A 25,485-nucleotide genomic window follows, 5' to 3' on the forward strand; every position below is an offset into this window, starting at 1 on the left:
ATTTTGGAAAGAAAATACACAGTCTTTTAAATCTTGCTAGGAAAAAGAAATAAATGGAGCCGCGAAAAGAGTGGGGAGAAAAAAGAACAGGTTTGCCACCACCTGCTCTCATGGAGAAGTTTTTTTCTCCTTCATATTTGCTTTTAGACTTTTTTTGAAAAATCCTATCCAACTATTCATCCCTCAGGGAATTTAAAACACACACACACACACACACACACACACACACACACACACACACAATTAAAAGAAAAACCAACCAACCAACCAAAACCACTCCATATAAATTTGAAGGAAAACTGAATCTACTCATCCAGAGGTTTGAAGGTTTATAAAGGAAGAACAGACAGGATAAGGCCTTTAATGATAAAAGGGTAAGATTTCTGATACATATTTTCCAAAAGTGGCTGGAATTGGAAGCAAGATAACCATCTAATCCGTCCTTAATGAAAACAAAGAGGACCACACATGATTCAAAGCAACCACAGAGTGTCCATCGCCACAGAATCCACCATCAAGCCAGGCTTGCTGAAAGAGTATAGGTATAGTTCTTGTGGTTCCTTTTTTCAGGTGATATTTTTAGGTAAATTTTCCACTGGAAAGAAATGAGTACCAGAAATCTTTTTGTTGTTGAAATACAATGATTCTGGTTTCAAATCATTTTTAACGTTCTCCTTTCATAGTTCTCTTCACCCCAATCCAGAAACTCCTCCATCCAGAGTTCACGTTTTCTTCCTTTTCTGTTTTAGTGAACACACACCACATTGATTGTAAGGATCTTACTAGATTTCCATTTGTTTTGCCTCAGCTCCTACATTAATCCAAACAATAAGGGCCCTTAAAACATTCATAAATAACCTGCTGCTGCTGGCACCTAGGAGCTGAGTGCAGCAATGTTAAGCAACAACAAATTTCATAGTTCAAGAGGCACAGTTAAGGAAAAAGGTTGCTCAGGAAATCACTCTTATTTAGCACAAAGATCCTTAAAAATTGCATGAAATCAGTCAAGTAACTATAGAAACCAATTTCTTCAGCTCCATATCACACGTCTCACACCTCAATTGTCTTTATTATCGTCTGCTGTCAGATCCTTAATCAGAAATGTGAACAGGCTTGATGATTTATTCAGCAGGGAAAAGAAATCTGTAGGTCAAGTGAAAAATTTCACACACACACACCCCCACACCCACACCCACACCCACCCACCCACCCACCCACCCATCCATCCACACACACCCGATCTTCAACCTTAGGTACTTTCATTTCCTTCTGTTCTCAGCAGCTCTGGGGGCAACTCCAGTGAGATCCAATATTAAGGCTCAATTAAAATAAGCTCCAATTAGTGGAGCTTTTTTCTCTGGGGCTAGAAAAGTCAGGAAATGGATATTGGGAAATGTAAAAAGTCAGCTACTGAGAGGAGGCTGCAGACATAAATGAACTTATTTGTTGATTTCTACAGTTGCTATGCAGAGGCCTCTGGGAGTAAAAGCTTAACCAGTCTAAGCTATAAACTAAAACCCCTGCAGCTAAACATGAACTGTGAGAAACAAGGGCTCCATTCCAGAACAGAAAACTGCTGGGCCCAGAAAATTAAAAGCCAGAGGCGTTTTCCATTTAAAACTAAATCCCAGTACCACCTCCCAGCCAAAGAATTATAAGCAGTATCAGATTTACAAAACGAACAATTACCCTGGAAAAATGTAGCCTATTGTACAGTCCCAGATGCTAAATCTCAGAAGTTTCTTTTTTTCTTTTTTTTTTAATCCCACATTATATTCCTCCAACTGGGCTGCTGGAGTTTACAAAGAGCCATTTCTAGACAGGCCTAAGCCTTGAAAATAAATTTTAAAAAGAGAGCACATAACTCATTGACCTCATTTGAAGCACTGCCCTTGCCTTCAGCAGTTCCTGTCCTTCCCCAAGGCTTCGGCAAATGGTATGCAACAGCAAAATAAACCCTGACCTAATTGCCAGGAGAAAGCTGCCAACCTTCCCTCCAACACAAAGACAAGCATGGTAACTTGAAAGTCCTACCTCTTTGGCTTTCTGCTTTAATCTCAGCTGTTCTGGATCTTCTTTATTGGAACGACTCTATCAAAGGAAAAGAAAATTTTAATAGAAATTACTAGCATCTAAACACCATAGTTGCCGTTAAATATTTAATAAATGACAATTTTCTCTTGTGATTGAAAACCTTAGCTCTGGGGGAAAATGCCTCAATCCAGTCCCGTGCTCCCCCTACCTCCTCCCACCTCATCATCTGGGCTGGCTGCTGCGGTTCTAGCCTGGAGGAAGTTTATACAGAAAATGATGCTAACAATGTCGGTCAGGTCCAGTTGAGGCATGACGTTGTTCTTGTTGGAACACTAAAAACTGAAAAATGGATGGTACAGAGGAAGGCAAGCAAAGGAGGATAACTGTTAGCTTAAATGAATGAAAACAATCAACACTGGCTAATCCTCAGGTGAAGCCATTTTGGTAAAACATATGGTATTTCAAAGACTATTACAATCAAGAAACTGATGGACTTTGAACTGAATTTCTCTCTCTTCAAAAGTGTAATTTTTAAGAATTAAGGAAGAAATACACCACAGTGTTTTCACTAGAATATGTTATCTTCTTTGGATTCTCTATTGCACTTAGTTGAATGCTCTGCCCAAGTAAAAGTTCAAAAACTGTTTATTGAATGTTTCTTTCCATGCTAATTCAGTTCAACATTCCAAAAATGAATAATTTTAGAAGACTGCTATAAGAAGAGAGCTACCTTCTACATGTAATGCTATGTTGGATCAAAAGGTAAGGAAGGAATTTTATTTTTGACACCTTGGACATTTGTCTGCTGAAAAAGACACTATGGACAGGTGTATCCTTTTTCTCATTCTAACAAAATTACCTAATTCCTTATAAATCTGAATATTTATTCTAAAAAGTGAAACATTAGCTAACTAAAGATAGGCTAACAAAATAAAAGCTAAATGTATTTTCCTAATTTAATAGAATTTTGTTAAAGGAAAATACTAGAAACTGTTTAGATTTGAGTGCCTTCTAATTTTAAACACCTTAATAAGGTGTTAAACACCTTAATAAGATTCTATTCAAAGTAATTTTTTCTTCACTTTGTGTCCAATCTAATAGAACAACTTCACTCCAACTGAAACTAAGAAAACTCCTTTATTATTATATCTACGTTAGGAGAGAATGAGTATGTGTATGTATGTATTCACACAAAAACATGTGTATATGTGTGCATGTACATGTTTGTGTATATAACACTTTGTCTCAGTATAAAACGGGCACATTTTGTTATCAAGTTTTTGTGAGTCAACCAACATTTACTGACTACCCACAGTATGTATCCTACTTGACTTGCCACTGTTCTAGGCCTTGGAGATACAGAAATGAGATGACAAGACAAAGTCCCTGCCTAAGAAGATAAAAATAATAAAATTCACAGAAATTAAACACAGCTGTGAAACACAAAATATTTACGATGGGGAAAAATAAAAAATGACTGAGAATGGTAAGTGCTATAAAGAAAACAGGATCATGTGATAGAAGCGGGGAGTACTTCTACAGCTAGAATGGGACAGAATCCATCGCTAAGGAGTGAAAACTGAGTGGAGATCTGAATGACAAGCAGGAGGCAGCCACACAAAGATCTGAGGGAAAACACCCCAAGCAGAAAGCAGAAGTCACTGCAGAAGCCAAAAAATGGGAATCTGGTTGGCACACTTGAGGAAAACAGGAGGCTGCTGCGGCTGGATACCAGGGGCCGCCTTGCAGGCCACGGTAAGGAGTTGGGGTTTGATTCTTGTTATAAGAAAAAGCCACTGGAGGATTTGAAGCACGGGTGTGAGATGCCACCGACAAGACACTTTTGAAAGGCCCCTGGAGGCCGTGTACAGGGTGCACTGAAGGGACCCAAGACTGGAGGCACAGGAACACAGAGCAATTAGGAGACTGTTCTAAGACAACTGTTGTGAATACAAGACTGGACAGAGATGAGGATGACTTGAGCCGGCATCAGAGCAGAGAAGGTTACAGTAAATAATTAGATTGAAACATATGTTGGGGGCAGAGCCAACCACATTTACAGAAGGACTGGACACAGGGTGTGAAGTAAAGAGAGGAGTCAGGGATGACGCCTAGGACTGCGGTCTAAGTAACTGGAAGGATGATAGTTCCAACTTTCCGAGAAGGTCAAAACTGCGCTAGATCTGGGGAAGGGAACTCAGCGATCACTTTTGGATGCCTCATCAGTAGTCTAGGATACAAACCTAGAGAGCAATGAAAGCTCACTGTGACTGGAGCTGAATGAGCGAAGAAGGGAAAATCACGAGGCAAGGTCAGAGAGGGAGGTGGGTGCCACTTAAAATTTGGTAAGAAGTTTGGATTTTAATTTAAGTGCAAGGGGAAGCCACTGAAGGAATTTTATGCAACAGAGACACACACATGATTTGTTATGAAAACATTATCCTGACAACAGTATGAAAAATGGATTGTAGAAAGAAAAGGATGTTAGTTAGAAGATATAGATGTTCAAGGGCAAGATGACTTAGAGTGGTGACAACAGTGATGAAGACAGGGTGATGGATACATTTTGGGAACTGAATAGGAAGTGACTGGATGCAGGACAAGAAGAGAGGAAAGGAGTTAACAATGACGTCCTAGGTTTCTTGGCTTGAACATCTGGGTGAGTAACAATGTCATTTACTGGGTAAGAAAACCTGCAAGACTACAAGGTGAAAAGAAGGGACAGTGAGAGCAAATATAATATACTACATCCAACAAGAACTAAACAAGTATTTAATAGTTTATAACCTTGTTTACAGCATAGTAATTGGAAATAAAATCCCAATAAACCACCTCGTTACAGAGGCTGCATGCTTGCTTATAACACTCACAGGCTCAGGAAAGAGCATCTGCCTGTCCCAGCTGCCTTTCCCAGTGCAAGAGGGGTCAAAAATGGGGACTGAGACTGTGGGCAGTGAGAAGCTGCTCAGTCACACAGCTCTGGTGCACCCTGACACATGAAGGTGTAGACCAGAGGCCAAGAAAGAAGGGAGATGAAGGGCTGTGGAGGCTCGCCAAGGCATGGGCCAGCAAGCATGGCAGCCAATTGCATGTGCCATGAAATGAGGGTAGGGATAACAGTGGTAACAGACAGAAGAGTCAGTCAACATGGCTGCTTGAAAGATTAGTTACATTGATCAAATAAGTAAATAGCAAATATAAGTAAATATATCAAGGATAATGAGAGCCAAGTTTCTGACTACAGAGTAAATACTTATAAACATGGAAAGGTTAAGGGTAAGAAGAATCCTAAGATATAAAATAGTGTCAAAGGTATTAATATAAAAAATTATAGTTTTATAATATAAATTTATGGTTTTATAACATACACACACAGAAAAATACTTATTGATCTGTGTGTTTATATGCATATGTGCACATATATACATACCATACATATACTTCCTACCTCTGTCTATTTGACAGGGTCTACATGTAATAATACCCTCTGAGCAAGGGGCACACGGTAGGCTCTAATCTTGTTTCTGGGCATTATCTTCAACTGAAAAAATATAGGCTTCCTGGGAGAAATGACTGATTCTATGGCTGGGGAAGATGAATGAAAGCTGGGCCTGGAGTATCTTGTGCCTGAAAGTAAGGACATGTTCAGTGAATGATGTTAATCAGACAAAAGAACAGAGGTGCCAGCTGGAAGGGTCTCCCACTCAAGAGATCTGAGCATCAGAATAAATCATGACAATAACAGGTTACAACCTGTTGAATCAAACAGAAATCTGAGAGGCCATACTGATAAAAATGAGTGAATGAATGAGAGAAAGAAAAGCTCTTCCATAGAAGACAGTACCAACAAATGTGGAAGACGTGACAAGAATAAAGAATCACCATTTGGCAGCCATCGTAGATGTAGCTGATTCATAGATATCATCTATAGATGCTAATGTTGCTAAGTGGAGTTTGATAACATATGGGATTATTGGTATAATCCTATAATACCTTTCTACAAAAAACTAATTGATTACAAAGGGGAAAAGGGCAAATTTAAAATAGAGAGAACTGATCAAGGTTGCCTTTTGAAAGAATCAGCTGAGAAGAACACAGCATCATTTCTATGTATGTATAACCACCAAGAATGCATGACCTAAATCAAATCGCGAGGAAACACAAGATGAACTCTGGTTCAGAGTCACCTATAGAAGGAAAGGCCTGTACTCTTGAAACCTGTCAAAGACATGAAAGGAAAAGGGTGAGGCGATCTGAAAGAAGGAGTCTGAAAAGAGATGACAACTGGACAGACACACATAGCTGAACGGGAAAATGGACCTTGAAGGAAAAAGATTTGAGGCAGCCGGTGAAAGCTGGCTGGGGTCTAAGGATTTAGATGGTCGTGTCATATCAGTCACATCCTGACTTGGAAGGTTATACAGAAGACTGTCCCTGATTTTCCAAACACATGCTACAATGTTCAGGAGTGATGATGAGATGTCATGTCTAAAGCTTGCTTTCAAAGGTTCAGAGAAAGACTAGAGAAAACAGTACGAGAAACCTCTGAATTGAAAGAGAACAGAAGAAAAGAATAATGATGATGGGAGTGTGTACCTGTTTCCAGAAACAGTGGAGATGGAGCAAGTACACTAAAATCTTAAAAATGGGAACCTCAACTAAAAGGAGATGTGTTGTTCTGGCAACCTTTCTGTAAGTATGGGATGATTTCAAAATAAATAAACTTTTAAAAACTATTCCATTTTAAGAAATCCTTCAGAGACATCTAATGGCCTAACAAAACCAAGACAGTCAACCAATGATAAAGCTGATTCTGACCTCCTTGCCAGGCCATGTTCACTCATAAATCACACAGGATCTTACCTTGGCTGCTTTAAGTAACATTTCTCTTTCTTCTAAATCCTTTCTCTGCTTCTCCAGTTGATCTAGCTTTTCAAGAAATTTGAGCTGTGATCTGGTGTCATTAGACAGGATGTAATTTTCACTTGCCTGGGGAAAAAAAAAGTCTTCTGATGATCCAAGGCAACACATTCTACATTAGGTCTTGTTATAAATCAACTAAAGACAGTTACACCAAGATACATAGGGAGGTATATTTTTAGGACGTAATATTTTATTTCTGCTAAACGAACAACAAAGCAAGTATGTTAACCATTCTTAAAATCTGAGAGGCAATTTAAAAAGAAGTTTGAAAATCTCTCAGTCACGTCCAACTCTTTGCAATCCCACGGACTGTAGCCCGCCAGGCTTCTCTGTCTATTGAAGTCTCCAGGCAAGAATACTGGGGTGGGTTGCCATTCCCTCCTGCAGTGGATCTTCCTGACCCAAGAATGGAATCTGGGTCTCCTGAATTGCAGGCAGATTCTTTACTGTCTGAACCACTAGGGAAGCCCTCATTCTTAAAATGTGAGAGGCGATTAAGCAAAAATTTCAAAGAGCTTTCCTAGTAAGCTTCATCCAGAGGGGAGGAAAAAGGAATTAAGCCCAGTGGATCCTGATAGTAGGAATAGAAAGCAAAACAGTGTATTGTTTACCTATCATCTAAATCTTTCTAGTTAAACTACTGTCAATCTCATCAGACTTTAATGATTAATTAAATCTTAGGCCCATAAAAGATAAAAAAAAATAATCACCTCCCTGAAAAACATACCAAAGATGAAAGTTATCACCTTTGCTTCTGTTGCTGAATTGGTCTAACTTTGACAAACAAATGCAACTTCTATCAAAAGACAACATAAGATCAAATGGCAAACATTAAAATCCTAAACCCTGTTGTGAGGATTTCCTTAAGCTATGGACTTGGGCAGAAACTTCCATAAATTAGAGTTATAACAAGAAGTGTAATTATTCATCTTCAATGTTCCATAAAAGGATAAAGTTTACAGTTTCATTTATTCTGATATGCTAAAGTATAAAACAGTGCTTTACAATCTAAATACTTTATTTTCTTCATCTGATAATGACCACCCGTCTCTCTTAATATTAATACACATATGCTTGTTGGGGTGGGGGGTGACTTCCTGCCATCTATTCATCTCAGTAATTCAGACATCTAAGCTATAGGAGGGAGACTGTATAACAGGAAAACTGAATGTTTTTAAACATTTAGTCCAACAGTCAGTGCCTGGCTTGGAAATCTGGTTACCGTACCATTCCCATCTTTGTTTTATCCCATGCTCATGGCTGATTCAATTAACTGGGACTGAGAGATTTCATATGCCCAAGATTCTTTTTAAATTAAATTTTTATTGTTGGTATTTAACCAGATCAAAGGAGTATTACATAGTATAACGAACAAGGATGTATTAGTGCTACTTATTTTACTTTGTGTTTAATACAAAGAAGAATTCTCAAATGTTTTTTAAAGTTAAATAATACAAGATAGAATATGGAATACATTATGGGCCAACCATAGAGGCATAAACAAAATAACCAGTGGTTTCTTAAATACTTCATTTTTACCATTTTTGTGTTCATACACTCTGGAGATAGTTTACTGAGAGGATTTAATTTAAAAGGACAACAAATGCTAAATTAAAAAGGGGCAGAGACTTTCTAAATTTGAACCCAATCTCATTTCCATGCTAAGATTCCTTCTCTCTCTCTCTCTCTCTTTCAGCTCAGTGCAACTACCTCTTGCTTAATGCACCCTTCCTTTACTCTTCCAGATCCTAAACAAATGAGTGTCTTCCCTATTTCTACTGAGTCTCTAACTTTATTTAAATAACAGTAACCCCAATCTTATCATGATCCCTCCTGTCTATCCAGCTGGTCTAACTGAAGTCTTCTTGGATCACAGAGGAGGGTGGTTTAGTAATGAAAATACAAGGACTCAGACCAAATGATAACATCATCAAGTGAATCCCATCTAAAGAAAGCACTACAGCCCCTTTCAACTGGAAAACACTGAAGCTTTTCCACAGCCACCGGCACTAGAAGACTCTTAATATATCTTCAGTGGGGAAAAACCTGGCAGCAAGATCAGAAGCTTTGCATGTGTTTACTTTCCACCTCTTTATTTAAATTTCAATTTATGGACTATGATTAATTAGAGAATTATATCTAACCAAGTGAAAGATTATCAAAAGTAGATGGATTTCAAATCAAAAGCAAAATCCCGCCATCTCTTTTAATAAAAGTAGCTCATTGTTATGAAATTCATGGAGTAAATTTTCCCACACTGTACAGATAAAAACAAATCCTATCAGGATGAACCAAGATATAAGGACAAGGCTCAATCTGTGACAAAAAGGTTATTATAATCAGAGTCTACAAAATAAGTATAACTTTGAATTAGATCCAAAAATAATTAAATGATTATCATTTCTATTTAAAGAAGGATGATCATGCAGCTGCCTTTCTATATGCATGAACTCACACAGTGGCATTAGCTATATTAAAGAGTAAGTGTGGAGAAAGGCAGAGGGGGGGAAAATCAATCAGGATAGACAATATTAAGGCAGAAAATTAAGGAGGTATTAGCTTAAAGCTAAGTTACTGAGTTTCTAAGTGGAGTAGATACTATCCATTTTGCCTGAGGCAACTAAATCTTTGGAATATGTGCTGCTGACGTACCTTACAAGAACTACTCCATCTGAAGGTAATACATAATAAAGCTTTGGATGGTATTTGGGATAGTAAACATTACATTGGAAATTGTAATGGAAACCATTCCATTACAATCAATCATTGGAAAAATTCTATCCCATACTAAATGTATATGCTACATTTTGTACAGAAACTGCCTACTGTAAATGAAAGTACACTCGTGTATCTCTGAAACAACAGGGTGAGGAAAAGGGGAGAATTCAGAAAGAGACAGTTTTACAACAGTAGTTGAAGTCTTTAATACCTTACTTTCAATACTGGATTGAGTAGTTAGACAGAATAGCAATATGAAAACAGGACTAACACTACAAACCAACTAGATCTAACAGACATACCGAACACTCCTCCCCAACAACAGCAGAATACACATTCTTCTCAAGTGTGCATGGAATAGCCTCTAAGAATGATCATATGTTAGGCCACAAAACAAGCCTCATACATTTAAAATGACTGAATTGTGCTAAGAATAGTCTCTGACAACAATGGAGTGAAGCTAGAAATCAACAGAAGGAACACTGGAAATTTCACAAATATGTGGAAATTAAACAACATACTTTTAAATAACCAATAGATAAAAGAAGTCTCAAGGGAAATCAGAAAATAACTAAGAGATAAATGAAAACAAAAACACAATGTACCAAAACTTATTGAATGCAGCAAAAGCAGTGTTTAGAGGGAATTTTATAGCAATAAAGAAATGCCTACATTAAAAGAGGAGATTGTAAATAAGTAACCAACCTTATATCTTCAGGAAACAAAATGAGAAAAGAAAGTAGGATCATTATCACTGACCTTACAAAAATAAAAAGGATTACCAGAGAATATTATGAACAACATTATGCCAATAAATTAAATAACCCAAAAGAAATGGACAAATTCCAGCAGTACACAGAAATAAATACTGACATTCGGGGTCTTTTTTTCCTCATTTTTTTCTGATGACATTTAAGTCAGTATAGCAAATTCTCAAAAAAGATTTACGCAACTATAAACAGTTCTCTCAAAATTCTAAATGAAGCAGAAAGGGGAGAAAATAGAATGATCTCCTCCAGGAAATTAGGATATCATGACAATGACCATTCTTGCAAACTCAAAACCTTATAAGGTTACCCATGTACCATGTTGTATAAAATCTAGCTGTGAACATTTCTTGATATGAGGGGAAAGGTTATCTTTTTCTCTTTTAACCTTCATCAACCAATATATTTGTTCTCCATCAAAACCATAATACAAATAAATTTAGTGCTTTTATCTTGATGATGGCAAGTGATCTGGTTCATACCATTTGGTTCATAAGATAAGGCTATTCGTGCATGTAATTTTTTTAAAATAAAAGTCCTCAATGCAATCACTTAACTCACTGAAAAGAAACGGGAGTTGCCAGCAGAGTATGGATCACTGAAGAGAACACAGCTACCCAATATTTCTTTCTAACACATCCTCCCCTTTCCAGTCAAGAGCTTTAGGAAGAGAAGCCTCAGGCATAACAGATGCGTATTTCAGTCTACACTAACACAGAAGCTTTGGATACTACTGAAACTCTGTTTATTTGTCATGTAAACATATCTAAATAAGGCACATTAGGAATGAGAATTTGATTTTCTACCAATATGAATTATGTCTCAACCATTTCCTTGAAAAGTGTACCTAGAATATGAATCCATAACAAAAAGCTACCTTTAACAGAACAAAAAGGAGAGAGAAGAGCTTGGTTTTCTCTAATGATTTCCTTTACCTTGTAAGTTGTCATTCGATGCTGAGCAATTGTAGTCAGTTTTTCTAGAAGGCCTCGTAATCGCTCCTGTGTTGCATGGGAGATCAAGTTCACAGCATCAGAATTAAGTTCCGTAATGTCATGCTTTTTACCTGTGGAAGCAGGGAAAATCCATTACGTGTTTTAGTAGAGGCTGATAATTGAAATAATTAGCACAGCAGGTATTCTGTTCCCCCTGGAAGTCATACCCATTACGAATAAAGGTTTGGAGATTATGATTTTCCTGGTAAAGTCACAACTTCAAAGATCTTAGACATTACATTAATAAAACCTAGCCTGGAGCCTCAGAAAATATAGACATTGTTTCACTTAGCCTCTAGAATCATTCTCCTTGCAAGGTCATTTATAGGACAAAGTTAATAAGAACACAAATCAAGTCTAGTGTTCAGGGAGGAAAATGGTAACTGCAGAAATTAGTGCTGTATTCTGTTAATTTTAGTAATTAAAAAAATAGAAAATTACATTTTGCCCTGTTTGACACTGTTAGCAATTTACAACATTTATTTCCATGAATTCAGATTGTGAGTCTCTGTTAATAACTTGTCTACATGACACACCTATACTTTTTGTACAATACCAATCATGCTTACTTTGCACTAACTCATGTTCTATAAATTGACTTGATAATTAATTTACAAGTTGAAATGAGTTCAAAGCCTCATCATTTTACTCATCAATTTTAAAAACTTCTCTTTCACTATATCTCTTTCTATAAATAAACCAAACTTCTATTCTTCCTTCTGCTAACTAGGAAGAAAGTTTCAGGAAAACAATTTAGACCACATACCCCAAAACGAAGCTTACTTATAAAACAACCTCATCAGTATCTAAACAGCAGTTCTCCAGCTCAGTGAAACCACCTGTATCATCAGAGATGATAACCCTAAAGATATACGCAATTACATAATCTCATCTAAATGAGTTTTCTAAGTGCTATTGTGTTTGTTTTTAACATATGCATTTACACAAACTTAAAAATATAATACTTAACTTGCACTCTATCTGAAATACATTCTTATATATTCAAAGTGTGAATAAGGATTACAAAAAAAAATAAGCTTTAATTTAAAAAGCCAACAAATCTTAAATACATTGTTTGATCATAAATGCTGCCATAAGAAATGTTGAACTTTAGTTCAAAACATGGGCTATGTTAAACCAGACAGAAAAAGAATATAAAACGATTCAGCTTCATCTGTACCAAACCTTCAAAATGTAGTTCATTACTTTGTAGCAAAACTGAATTCATCACCAATATATGATTCAAGGAAGGGGAAAAAACTGGAAAGTCAAATCTACTTTAAGTCAGCATAAATAAATAGTGGGGCCTTGTATAGCAGCAATAATACAATTTCAAAACAATCCAATAATTAAAATTATAAGCAAACATGGGTATATAAAGGATGACATGCCAGTTGATACTTTAAGAAAAACGAACATTTAATAATATAGTGTCTGGGAAAAAACTTTGAAAATAATTGCATATATATAAAACAGAAGCCTAAGTTAAAGAAAAATCCATATTTCTAAAATACTAAAAATAAACAAGTGTTGGGAGTTGCAAACAATTTCAGGGCTTAGTGAACAATCACATTTTCTAATATCCTCACTAAACTGATGATAAAACATGACAGAGTTCCAAAGTTAAAGTCTCACTTTAAAATAAAACACTCTCTTTGGTAAAGTTCATTAACTGATTAAGGAGATCAAGTTGGTGTTCAAAAGCTTACTATGTGATTTTACAGAAAGTCTGTGTCATTTAATTTAGGTAACTGACAAAAAAGGAAGAACACTGGCATGTTTACTCCCCTACCACATCCAAGTAAGAAAATCTTCCTCCCCAAATTCTTTGGGTTAATTTATAACTCCTGTTATTAAAAAATGATCTTGGTTCTGACCTGTTCTGTGAACACGAAATTTTATTATAAATGAAGAACATTCCTAGAAATATATAACTCCATTCACTCTATGGTTTTTGTTTTAAAAGCTTAGGTAATTGAGAGGGAAGAAGTTTTGCAATTTTCCATCATATTAAATGACAAGTTTGTGTTTTATCCCTAAGAACTGAAAATACAAAGACTTATCCCCAGAATTCTTGAAAGCAGAGGTTAGCAAGCTAAATCTGGTCTCTCTTTATAGATACAGTTTGATGGGAATACAGTCTTTCGTATTTGTTCACATATTGTCTACAGCTTCTTTTGTAATATAACAGTAGAGGTGAGCAGTTGCGACAGATTATATTTGCCCACAAAGTAGCAAACATTTACTATCTGGTCCTTTGCAGGAAAAAAAAAAAAACAAAAACTGTCAATCTCTGTCCTAAAAGATCAAAAATGTTCTTTCTATAATAAAAGTTCTCCTGTCACACAGTCTAAATCAAGCTAGAAATAAAATTTAGAAGGGGGCAGGGTATTGATAAAATTAAGTACGAATCTACTTGTACTCCACCAGAGTTCTAAATAATTACGTGGCTAAAAGCCGTTAAAACACCAGCAAATTTCCCAAGCCATCATAGAAAGGTATGTGCTCAGGCTTAATCCCAAATTAAGGAACCGCCTCCTGTACAGTACAAAACAGAATGCAGTGAAGAAAACGAAAGAGAAAGAAAGAGAGGAGTGGGGAGGAGAAAGAGGAAGAGGGAGGGCTGGAGAAGAGAGTAGTCAAACAAAACACAAGCAAACAGCAAACAAACATTTTACCATTAGCTTTTCTGAACTCCAATCCTTTTGAACTAACGTAAATTCTGAAAGTGAAAGAGGAGAGTGAAAAAGTTGGCTTAAAGCTCAACATTCAGAAAACTAAGATCATGGCATTTGGTCCCATCACTTCATGGGAAACAGATGGGGAAACAGTGGAAACAGTGGCTGACTTTATTTTGGGGGGCTCCAAAATCACTGCAGATGATGACTGCAGCCATGAAATTAAAAGACACTTACTAAAGCTCTCACTATTTGCAGATGACATGATCCTCTACATAGAAAACCCTCAAGACTCCACCAGAAAATTACTAGAACTAATCAATGAGTATAGTAAACTTGCAGGATATAAAATCAACACACAGAAATCCCTTGCATTCCTATACACTAATAATGAGAAAACAGAAAGAGAAATTAAGGAAACAATTCCATTCACCATTGCAACAGAAAGAATAAAATACTTGGGAATATATCTACCTAAAGAAACTAAAGACCTATATATAGAAAACTATAAAACACTGGGGAAAGAAATCAAAGAGGACACTAATAGATGGAAAAATATACCATGTTCCTGGATTGGAAGAATCAATATAGTGAAAATGAGTATACTACCCAAAGCAATTTATAGATTCAATGCAATCCCTATCAAGCTACCAACAGTATTCTTCACAGAGCTAGAACAAATAATTTCACAATTTGTATGGAAATACAAAAAACCTCGAATAGCCAAAGCGATCCTGAGAAAGAAGAATGGAACTGGAGGAATCAACCTACCTGACTTCAGACTCTACTACAAAGCCACAGTTATCTAGACAGTATGGTACTGGCACAAAGACAGAAATATAGATCAATGGAACAAAATAGAAAGCCCAGAGATAAATCCACGCACATATGGACACCTTATCTTTGACAAAGGAGGCAAGAATATACAATGGATTAAAGACAATCTCTTTAACAAGTGGTGCTGGGAAATCTGGTCAACCACTTGTAAAAGAATGAAACTAGAACACTTTCTAACACCATACACAAAAATAAACTCAAAATGGATTAAAGATCTAAATGTGTAAGACCAGAATAAATAAATAAATAAAAATGAAAAAAAAAAAAATAAAAGACACTTACTCCTTGGAAGGAAAGTTATGACCAACCTAGACAGCATATTCAAAAGCAGAGACATTACTTTGCCAACAAAGGTCCGTCTAGTTAAGGCTATGGTTTTTCCAGTGGTCATGTAGGGATGTGAGAGTTGGACTATAAAGAAAGCTGAGGACAGAAGAATTAATGCTTTTGAACTGTGATGTTGGAGAAGACTCTTGAGAGTCCTTGGACTGCGGAGATCCAACCAGTCCATCCTAAAGGATATCAGTCCTGGGTGTTCACTGGAAGGACTGATGCTGAGGCTGAAATTCCAATACTTTGGCTACCTGATGCGAAGAGCTGACTCATTTGAAAAGACCCAGATGCTGGGAAGGATTGGGGGCAGGAGGAAAAGAGGACGACAGAGGATGAGATGGCTGGATAGCATCACTGACTCGATGGACATGGGTCTGGGTGGACTCCGGGAGTTGGTGATGGATAGGGAGGCCTGGTGTGCTGCAGTTCATGGGGTCGCAAAGAGTTGGACACAACTGAGCGACTGAACTGAACTGAAATTCTACTTTTTCAAAATAAAAGGATAACATATACTGAGGTGAAAAAAGTGATAATTTGTACAGCATACAGTAGGAGCTCAAATATTTACTAAGTAATTTTTAAGTAGACTTAGAATATATAACAGCAATGCATTTTACAGTCCTTAAATATACCATGGATGTATCAAACATCTGAAACTTTCACAGTTTTGTGTGAAGTCTCTAACACAGAATGCAAAGGTTCTTACTCAAGCATACTAAAAGGTCACCGGTGCTGGCCCCTCAAGTTGGACATGTGTGAAGGAGGAGAGTTAGTCTCTGGCAAGCCCCTGCGTCAGGACACAAGAAATGAGAAGACACACACACAACAATGTCTCTTCAATCTGTCTCTTTTTCCAGTTACCATTGTGAATTTGCTATTAACAACAAAGATGTTTGGCTCCAGAATAAAACAGGTATGTTCTCTACCATTTCCTTTCACATACTTCAGGCCATTTAACAACTACTGGCCAGAGAGAACCCTGATATTCTAGTTTCGCTCTTTTACCGTAAGGATGGGTTTGAGTTCCAGGATGGAGATGAGGAAAAAGGGACTTAATCTCGTTGGCTATTTCTTTGTTTCATAAACACAAATTTGTAACATAAATTACATGCCTAAAGGCCAACCAAGGAAGAACAGCACAGAAAAAATATATATATCATAAGTATATTTATATGCTTATGATATTAACTACTACCTATACCAGAAACCACAGGTTGTATGATTTAAGTTATTCGAATAATTTTTAAAATAAAATACTTCTTTTGTAACACCCATGAAATCTTGATTACTTCCAGAACTTGTTTTAAGCTTCAGAGTTTCCAGAAAAACCAACCCAGGCTATCTAACTCTTGATAACATTTTCCTTGGATCAGACAGTCTTATCAGGTCAATAATCGTACTCACCAATGTCTAAAATTCGCTTTTGTAGAGCTCCAATGAAAAGAAACGGTTCATCTTTACAGGACTGAATGAGTGTGCCAACCAATTCAGAGTTTGTTGCTAAGATGCAGGCGTTTTCTTCACTGAGGTTGACCCCTGCCATGGAAGTCACATCATTGATGTCATCTTCATCTCTAATATAAAAAAAAAGGAAAGGTTTTTGATGGTGGTGGTGGTATGTGAATGAGTGATTTCAAAGAGCAAGGAAGTGTAGATCTCTCCTTACAACTAAAGACATTATCTTACTTAATTTATCCAAGCAAGAGAAGAAGTCAGGCATGGCTATCCCTCTCTGTCAGTCTTTAAAATTAATTGGTATCTCTAACCACTAGTACATTTAATATCAGAAAAATGGATCACAGACACCTATGTCTCCTGGTGCCCATCTCTCCCTCTTGCAGTTTAGTAAATAGGGTGCACTAAGAGGGATTTGGTCCAGTGCTCTGTAACAAACTAGAGGGGTGGGAGCGAGGTTTGTGGCGGGGGCAGGGACAGGATCCCCACGGCCAATTCACGTTGATGTATGGCAGATGTCAAATCAATATTGTGGAAAAATTGTCCTCCAATTAAAATAATTTTTTTCAAAAAAGAGGGATTTGGAAGTTAGTCTAAGTTATCCACAAACTGTCTCCAATGAAAGACAATGAAATAAAAACAGGCTTCTTTTTTTTCATCCAAGATGATTAAAAAACCCTGAAATATCCCCAGTGCCCTCCACTGGTCCACTGAGGAGGAGAAACCCTTCGATCCTGAAAGGTCCATACCCATGAAAAGGCCCTTGAGAAGAATCTCTCTAGACTAGCTGTTCTGAAACTACATGGTTAAAACTAGCTTTGTTTTTCTGCTTCAGACTTTTGGTGTGCTCCATCTGTACCAACTGAATTATTAAACCACCTCCTCGAGCAAATGGCTGCAAAGGGCTAATATTTAAGATATAAAATTATACACACATATGTAAAAGACATACATATAAGAACACAAAATATGTTTGTGCTCCTTGCATTGTGCCAGCAAAATTAAATAGTTGCTTTTATCTAATAGAATTGCTACATGGCTATGGTATTAAGATGAGTATATTATGTTTAAGGAGAGAGAAGAGAAAGACCAAAGAAATACTAAAATTCTAATGGCATCCTTAACACTATATGTAATAAGAGGCATGTCACTGACCATAACTCAAGTACTGATGCATAATAATTTACACAAACATGATTCTATAAAAAAGGTATTGCTTCCTTCTATTTATTGCATGGGCCAAATGATCTATCATATAGTTTCATATCAATAGATTTGAACCTCCTTGTAGTAATGCATTTGTGTACAAAAGAGGGAAATAAACTATACCAGTTAAGTGTTTAAGATATGAAAGCCTCTGGTGTTCAACTTTAAAAAGCAGCATGTTAGGGGTAAGAGAGGGAGAGAGACCCCACTCACATAGGTATAAGTGATTCAAACTAAATGAAAGAAAGTTAAATGCTAGACACAGCAGTTTCAAGTGAAGAGAAAGAAATATGGTTCCACAATCTGAATGGTATATTTAATAGCCTAACCTATAAACTGTGTCTTGGTATTAGGGAAAAGAAAACTTTTAAAATTAGTATCTCAAATCAACCAAACAAAATATACAATATAAAGAAACTGTGTAAAAGTGGTTGGTCTTCATCTTATCAAATGTCACAGAGGTACTGTCAGAGGTATGGGATGCTGAGAATGGTTCTAAGAACTAATTTACCACCTATGTAAACAAAGAACTATTCCAGAAACATCTGAACACTTAAAGCTTAAATGTAAGTACAAAAGAAACTGTAAACCTAAAGATGGACCAAGATCCAAGTTAAAAAAAAATATTTTAAAAGGTCTGAGTAAAAAATACTTTTTAAAAATCAAGTATCAAGAAAATGGAAAAACAAGCCATAGACTGGGAGAAAATATTTGCAAAACACATATCTGATTAAGGACTGTTATCCAAAATATATAGAGAACTCTTAGAACACAACAATAAGAATACAAACAGATAGAAAAGTGGGCCAAAGACCTAAAAGACAACACACCAAAAAGATGGCAAGCATATGAAAAGATGCTCCACATCCTATGTTATCAAGGAGATGCAAATTAAAACAATGAGATACCACTACACACCTATCAGAATGGCCAAAACCCTGAACGCCAAATGCTGATGCGGGTGTGGAGAAACAGGAACTCTCATTCATTGCTGGTGGGAACGAAAAATAGTACAGCTACCATGAAAGACAGTTTGGCAGTTTATTGCAAAACTAAACATACTCTTACCATGCTGCTGCTGCTGCTAAGTCGTTTCAGTCATATCCGACTCTGTGAGACCCCAGAGATGGCAGCCCACCAGGCTCTGATGTCCCTGGGATTCTCCAGGCAAGAACACTGGAGTGGGTTGCCATTTCCTTCTCCAATGCGTGAAAGTGAAAAGTGAAAGTGAAGTCACTCAGTCGTGTCTGACTCTTCGTGACCCCATGGACTGCAGCCTACTAGGCTCCTCCATCCATGGGATTTTCCAGGCAAGAGTACTGGAGTGGGTTGCCATTGCCTTCTCCGTACTCTTACCATATGATCCAGCAATTATACTCCTCCATACTAACCCAAAGGAACTGAAAATTCACATCCATACAAAAACCTGTACATGGATGTTTCTAGCAGATTTACTCCTACTTGTCAAAACCTGGAAACAACCAAGATGTCCTTCAGCAGATGACTGGACAAACCGTAATAAATCCAGAAGTGGAATACTGTTGAGGACTAAAAAGAAATGGTACCATACCACGAAAAGATGTGGAGGAAACTTAAATACACGTGATTAAGTGAAGAAGCCAAACTGAAAAAGCTACATACTGATGAGTCCAATTATATGACATTTCGGCAAATGCAAATTATGGAGACAATAAGATGACCTGTAGTTGCCAAGGGTTAGCAGAAAGGGATGACTAGGCAGAAAACAGAGGACTTTTTAGGACGGTGAAATATATAGTATCTGTATGACACTATAATGGGGGATATATGTCATCACACGAAAATGTAAAAACCCACAGAATGCACCACACAACAAGAGTGAATTGTAAAGTAAACGATGAACTTTGGTTGATAATGATGTCTCAATGCAGATTCATCAATCATAACAAATAGACCACTCTGGTGGGGGATGTTGGTAATGATTGAGGCTGTGCATGTATTAGAATTTTCTACAACATATCAATCAATTTTCCTGTGAACCTAAAACTGCACTAAAAAACCATCTATTAAAAAAGAAAAAAGAGGCCAAGTACATTCTATTAAAAACTCTGTTCACTCCTAAACAGAACCTGTTCACTCTGAAATAGAATCCCAACCAGTTACTTAACACCTTTAGGACAAAATTTTCTTCCTCTAAACAATGAATAACTTTGATTAGGGTACTTTCTAACGTCACTCTCAGCCACTTAAAAGAATAAGGGAGTTCTCTTTGGCCAAGGTGTATTACGAAATGGGAAAAACTAAACAAAACAAGGTATAGAACAGACTGTACCTTGGGAAAAAAAATACACACTTATATGGGCATAACTTCTATGGGCATATCTCTGGATACACAAGAAATTCATCTCTGGAGGGGGAAATTGGGAAGCATGAGTAGGAAGAAGACATTTTATATCATATCATACTCTTTTTCTACAGGCTTTCCAGGTGACACTAGTGGTAAAGAAACTGCCTGCCAGTGCAGAAGACATTAAGAGATATGGGTTTGATCCCTGGGTCAGAAAGATCCCCTGGAGTAGGACATGGCAACCCATTCCAGTATTCTTGCCTGGAGAATCCCATGGGCAGAGGAGCCTGGAGGGCTACAGTCCACGGGGTCGCAAAGAGTTGGACACAACTAAAGTGACTTAGCATGCGATCTTTTCTACCCTTTGAATGTTGTACTATATACATGGATTACTCAATCAAATGGTTAGTGATATTTTAAAAATAATGTTAATAAACAGAGAAAAAAAAACTGAAGACAGAGAAATATAATGATGTTCAGAACACGGCCTCATCCTTCCCTTAAAAAAACCCCCAGACTTCCTTAAGGTATACAGCACATGGCCTTTACACACTTGCACACAGCATGGCATGGTCACAATGTCAGCTGTGTGCCAGGTCCACCGGCCCTGTACACTGCACCTTGCTTCCATAGGTGAGTGTTCCCACTGAGCCCCTGCTGAAGTCTCACATACAGACTCGAGAGACCAGTACCAGACCTCCTGTTACTAGCAGTCCCATGCACAGTACTAGAACTGAATGTAATTCGTCAATGAAGAGACTGTCCCACGTCTTTCAGAATCTTCTTGCAGCGCTTCTCTGAAATCAGCAGGGAGCTAACCACCCTATAAGATTTGTTCCTGCCTAGCCATCACTGCCCCTTCTTTTTGGCCCCAAGCTGAACACAGCTCCCTCTAGTTCAGCTCTCAGCTGCTATGGTTACAGAGGGCAGCATGAAGAGAGGGAGAGCCTAAGCAGGGAAGAGGAAAGGGTACCATGATCAACAGTACCCGAACCATTTAAAACTTCCTCTAGGAGAGGAGGCAGACTAAAGGAAAGCAAAGACAACACAATGTCATAGCAGCATTGTTGATAAGGCTAAAAAAGATAGGCGAAGGCAGTAATAAAGGCTTTGCTGCTGAGGTATATTTGTGATTCTGGGTTGGTTTAATTTTAGAGGCAAAGAAAGTGAGAATCTCTGAATCATGTCTTCAAGACCTCTGGTCTGATGCAGTATATTTTTTAATGAAGGTGTTATGAAAGATATAAGCCTGTCTTGTTCTAAAAGATATACAAGAAGGGAATTTAGCAGTGAAAGGCTTCCAACTCAAGATTCTGTCGGGTCAATAGGCTGCTATGCAAAAGTTAAAGAAGTATTATCCAATCACCTGGCTTGCATTCTGGCTTCTGAAACTGATGTAATTCTTCAGCTTTTAATAAAGTTAACCACTGCTTGTGCCTACCTTTTAAAATCGCTTCTGCCCTCTTAACATTTATAATAGCATCAGACTAATTCTTCTCTAGTAGAAAAAAATCACATTACTTTCCTGTTACAAAACATTTCATGATCCCATGAACTCAACCTGATATTCAAGGCCTTCCAGGTAATGACCTTAACTTAGCACACTCTTCCCTCCCATTTCTCACCATCAAATAGCTCATACTGACCCTGGACTTTCTCAGGCTTTTCTCCCTTTCTTGTTCTAGTCTTCAGCTCCTTTTGCTTATTACGTTTCAGCTGCCAATGCCCCATCCATATTCCAGATCGACTTCAATTGCCTACTTTGGAAATGTTAGTTTGTTTTCATACTTTTAAAGTGTCTGTCCAATTGCTACAACTTTTGAACTTCTGAGGGTACATTCTTTTCATTTTAAGATCAAGTTCTTCCTTTACATTACTAATCCCTGGTAGAATAAGGTTACCTTCAATATTCTTGTTTCATCACCTTTGAGCATAATCTCTGCATTACCTACTACAGCCAGTATATAAACTCACACAACATCCTGCTTACTCTCCTTTTATGCTTTTTTAAAGGTATTTTTCCCCATGGGAAATCATCTTTCTTCTTTTTAAGAAATATAGCATAAGATATTGCAGTATTTCTCAAACTTTAGTGACTTTAGGAACTACTTCAGAGTATATTCCTTCCCAGTTCATTCTGAATGTAAGAACAAAGATAATTTTTCCTAAATAGCATTTTACTGTAATAAAATTTGGCTAATAATTTTGAAAGCTTTCACAATCACATCTCTAAGTCTTCATTCATGTAATTTCGCTGTGAGGAATATTTAAGAACCTAATGTCTAATAAGATTTAGCATAAAGGCAATTCCTCCAAGAATTTTTTGTTGACTTTAACCCTAGATTTAATCTGCACAGCTCAGAAGGGTGCTTCTTCTGTCTCCTGTTGTTCCAAGATTTTATCACCACAGATAGTTTTCTAAGTCCTTCCTTGGAATGATTAACCATCTGTTATTATGTATAAATACATAATAAAACAATTAATTACATATGAATCAAGACAGAGCACATGTTTAATCTACACTAGAGAATCTGATTCCTGCAATAAGAAGAAAATGAGACATTAAAGTTGATGGAGTGATATCTGTACAAACAGTATGTAACCTTGTCCTATGTTATTTTCTAAGTGTCTTTTAAGGCAAATTAAAAAAAAAACACTTAACCTCTAGCTATAATGCCTCCTAAGTTATACATGTATACATAAATATCCACATATATATAATATGCATCCACAAATATTTTATTATCTCTCTAAAATATAAGGATTCTAAAGAAAAACTTTAATCATAAGACAGTATCACCTCTTCAAAAAAAATTGACAATAACTTCTTATGATCATCAAATTTCCAGTTTCCAGTTTAAATAAAGTTAACTACACAAACATGCAGAGGTACTGTAATATTTGTCACTTCTGCTTCTGAAATATAAAGAATAAAACACGAATCTCTGGCACCCTCTGGTGTTTAAACACTATATAGCTCCCCTTATTTATCCCAGATGTACCGACAAGCACAACAGAAAATATGATTTACTCAGGGAAAAAGTCACAAAAATGTTATTTTCACTTAAACAAGTAGTTTTGAAAATACAGGCGGTTATCACTCTGCTATTAACCTCATCCAGTTAACTCAAGACAAGATCAAATACCATACACTATAACCTCCTCTTACCTAAATAGAGTCTCTTACCTAAATAGTCTCTTGCCTAAACAGTAAATGAAGTGAAATTAATACTAAGTATCTGAGAAAGCAAACTTAACAAAAAGACATCACTATAAAAAGATAAGCATAAAGTCACATATGAACCAAATAACTAGAACATACTATACAAAAATGAAAAGTGCATATTAGAGCTAAAATAAAACTTATTTTAAAATAGATTATATCTAAGATTATAGATATGCCTGTTCTTTTTTGAAATTCATTATTTCAACAAATTTTTGAACGCTTATTACGAACAAGGCACTGTTCTACACATTAAGCACACAATGGTAAAGTTACAACGAACTCTGAGAGAGACTGGGGAGTATAAAGAAGGGTAAACAAATAGAGTAACTTTAGATACGTGCTTCAAGACAGCAGATGTGACTGAAAAAGCTACTTTACAGGGTTGGCCAAACAAAGACTCTTTAGTCAGATAATTTTTAAACTGAAATATTAATAATAAGTGCTATAAACAGAAACTTTTAAACTGGATTGGTCCATATGAAGATGGGGAAAGAAAATGCAGGAAATAACCACATCTAGAACACTGTACAGTGGGGCCTGACTAGTGTGTATGAGGAACCGAAAGGAAGGGAGAAAACTCCCGGGTCCCTAACACCAAGAGAATGCCATGCCTGTAACACTCTGCCTACTTCCAGTTTTCCTAAATGTGGGAAAGAATCTTATCTTGCTTATGCCACTATTCTTCAGTTTTCTGTCAGCTACAACCTTATTGAACTCTAACAAATAGAACTATGGTTCAAGGTAATCTCAACAAAAAATTTTAAAAGAACTGCCCTGCTGATTTTGAAATTTATGTGTAAAAGAAGAACAAGTCAAGACATTTTTGATAAGAAAGGAATAGAGAATTTATCCAGATATAAAAATAATGAAGATAACTGAAAATGCAAAAATATTAATACAGAAATGAAACAAAAACAACAGTAAAATGAAATTCTAGAAATATACCCTTGAACAACTGGGGTTTTACTGAAAGGTAAAGGAGCATTTGAAATCAGAAAAGTAAAGATGAAGAAATCTTCAGTAACTTGTTGACGTAAGCAACCCAGCCAGGAAAAGGTTATTTCTGCTTCAGCTATTTATACAGTTAGAATCAAGCACTACTGATGATTTTGTAAAGGTCTACTGCATATAAGGGGTGTGTATAGATATTTTGGAAGAAAATACAGAAGCTCCTCATTATGAGCTCAGGATAGGAAAAGATTTCTTAGAATAATGCAAAATTCAAAAGTTATAAAGGAGGAGACTGATAAAGCAAGTTTTCTGATTTAAAATCTGCGAATGGTGACACTTTTCCATCAGGCATTAAGTGGACTAGATGTACCCATGAGAAATTACTGGCATTCTAATTTAGACAAGTTTAAGAGTTTTTTATTCCAATGTTGGCCACACAGAAGTTGTCAAAAAGTATCAGTAAAAATAAGCACTGAGCACACTCTAAAGGTAGAACTGCCTCAAGGGCAAATGCCTGAGGCTGACACTAGTTTTCTGGCCTCTGTTAGAGTGGAGAAAATAAGTCAGGTTCACCAGAGCACATGCTAGTTCAGTTCAGTTCAGTCACTCAGTTGTGTCTGACTCTTTGCGACCCCATGAATCGCAGCACACCAGGCCTCCCTGTCCATCACCAACTCCTGGAGTTCACCCAAACTCACGTCCATTGAGTCGGTGATGCCATCCAGCCGTCTCATCCTCTGTCGTCCCCTTCTCCTCCTGCCCCCAATCCCTTCCAGCATCAGAGTCTTTTCCAATGAGTCAACTCTTCGCATGAGGTGGCCAAAGTACTGGAGTTCAGCTTCTGCATCAGTCCTTCCAAAGAACACCCAGGACTGATCTCCTTTAGAATGGACTGGTTGGATCTCCCTGCAGTCCAAGGGACTCTCAAGAGTCTTCTCCAACACCACAGTTCAAAAGCATCAATTCTTCGGCGCTCAGCTTTCTTCACAGTCCAACTCTCACATCCATACATGACCAATGGAAAAACCGTAGCCTT

The 25,485-nt window shown here is 37.0% G+C and overlaps 1 protein-coding gene across 3 annotated transcripts in view; it reads right to left on the bottom strand.

Annotated features, from left to right (window-relative positions):
• The window catches only part of TAF4B (TATA-box binding protein associated factor 4b), a 107,377-nt gene that overhangs the window by 34,906 nt on the left and 46,986 nt on the right, over positions 1 to 25,485 (bottom strand). For all 3 annotated transcript variants that reach the window (XM_070778791.1, XM_019986962.2, XM_070778792.1), the window contains 4 exons: positions 16,690 to 16,859; positions 11,378 to 11,508; positions 6,898 to 7,023; positions 2,035 to 2,091 (listed from right to left, as the gene is read on the bottom strand). In XM_070778791.1, coding sequence (XP_070634892.1) covers positions 2,035 to 2,091; positions 6,898 to 7,023; positions 11,378 to 11,508; positions 16,690 to 16,859 — 484 coding nt within the window. The remainder of the gene's footprint in view (positions 1 to 2,034; positions 2,092 to 6,897; positions 7,024 to 11,377; positions 11,509 to 16,689; positions 16,860 to 25,485) is intronic.

This window comes from Bos indicus, chromosome 24, assembly GCF_029378745.1.
Source record: "Bos indicus isolate NIAB-ARS_2022 breed Sahiwal x Tharparkar chromosome 24, NIAB-ARS_B.indTharparkar_mat_pri_1.0, whole genome shotgun sequence".
Lineage (NCBI taxonomy): Eukaryota > Metazoa > Chordata > Mammalia > Artiodactyla > Bovidae > Bos > Bos indicus.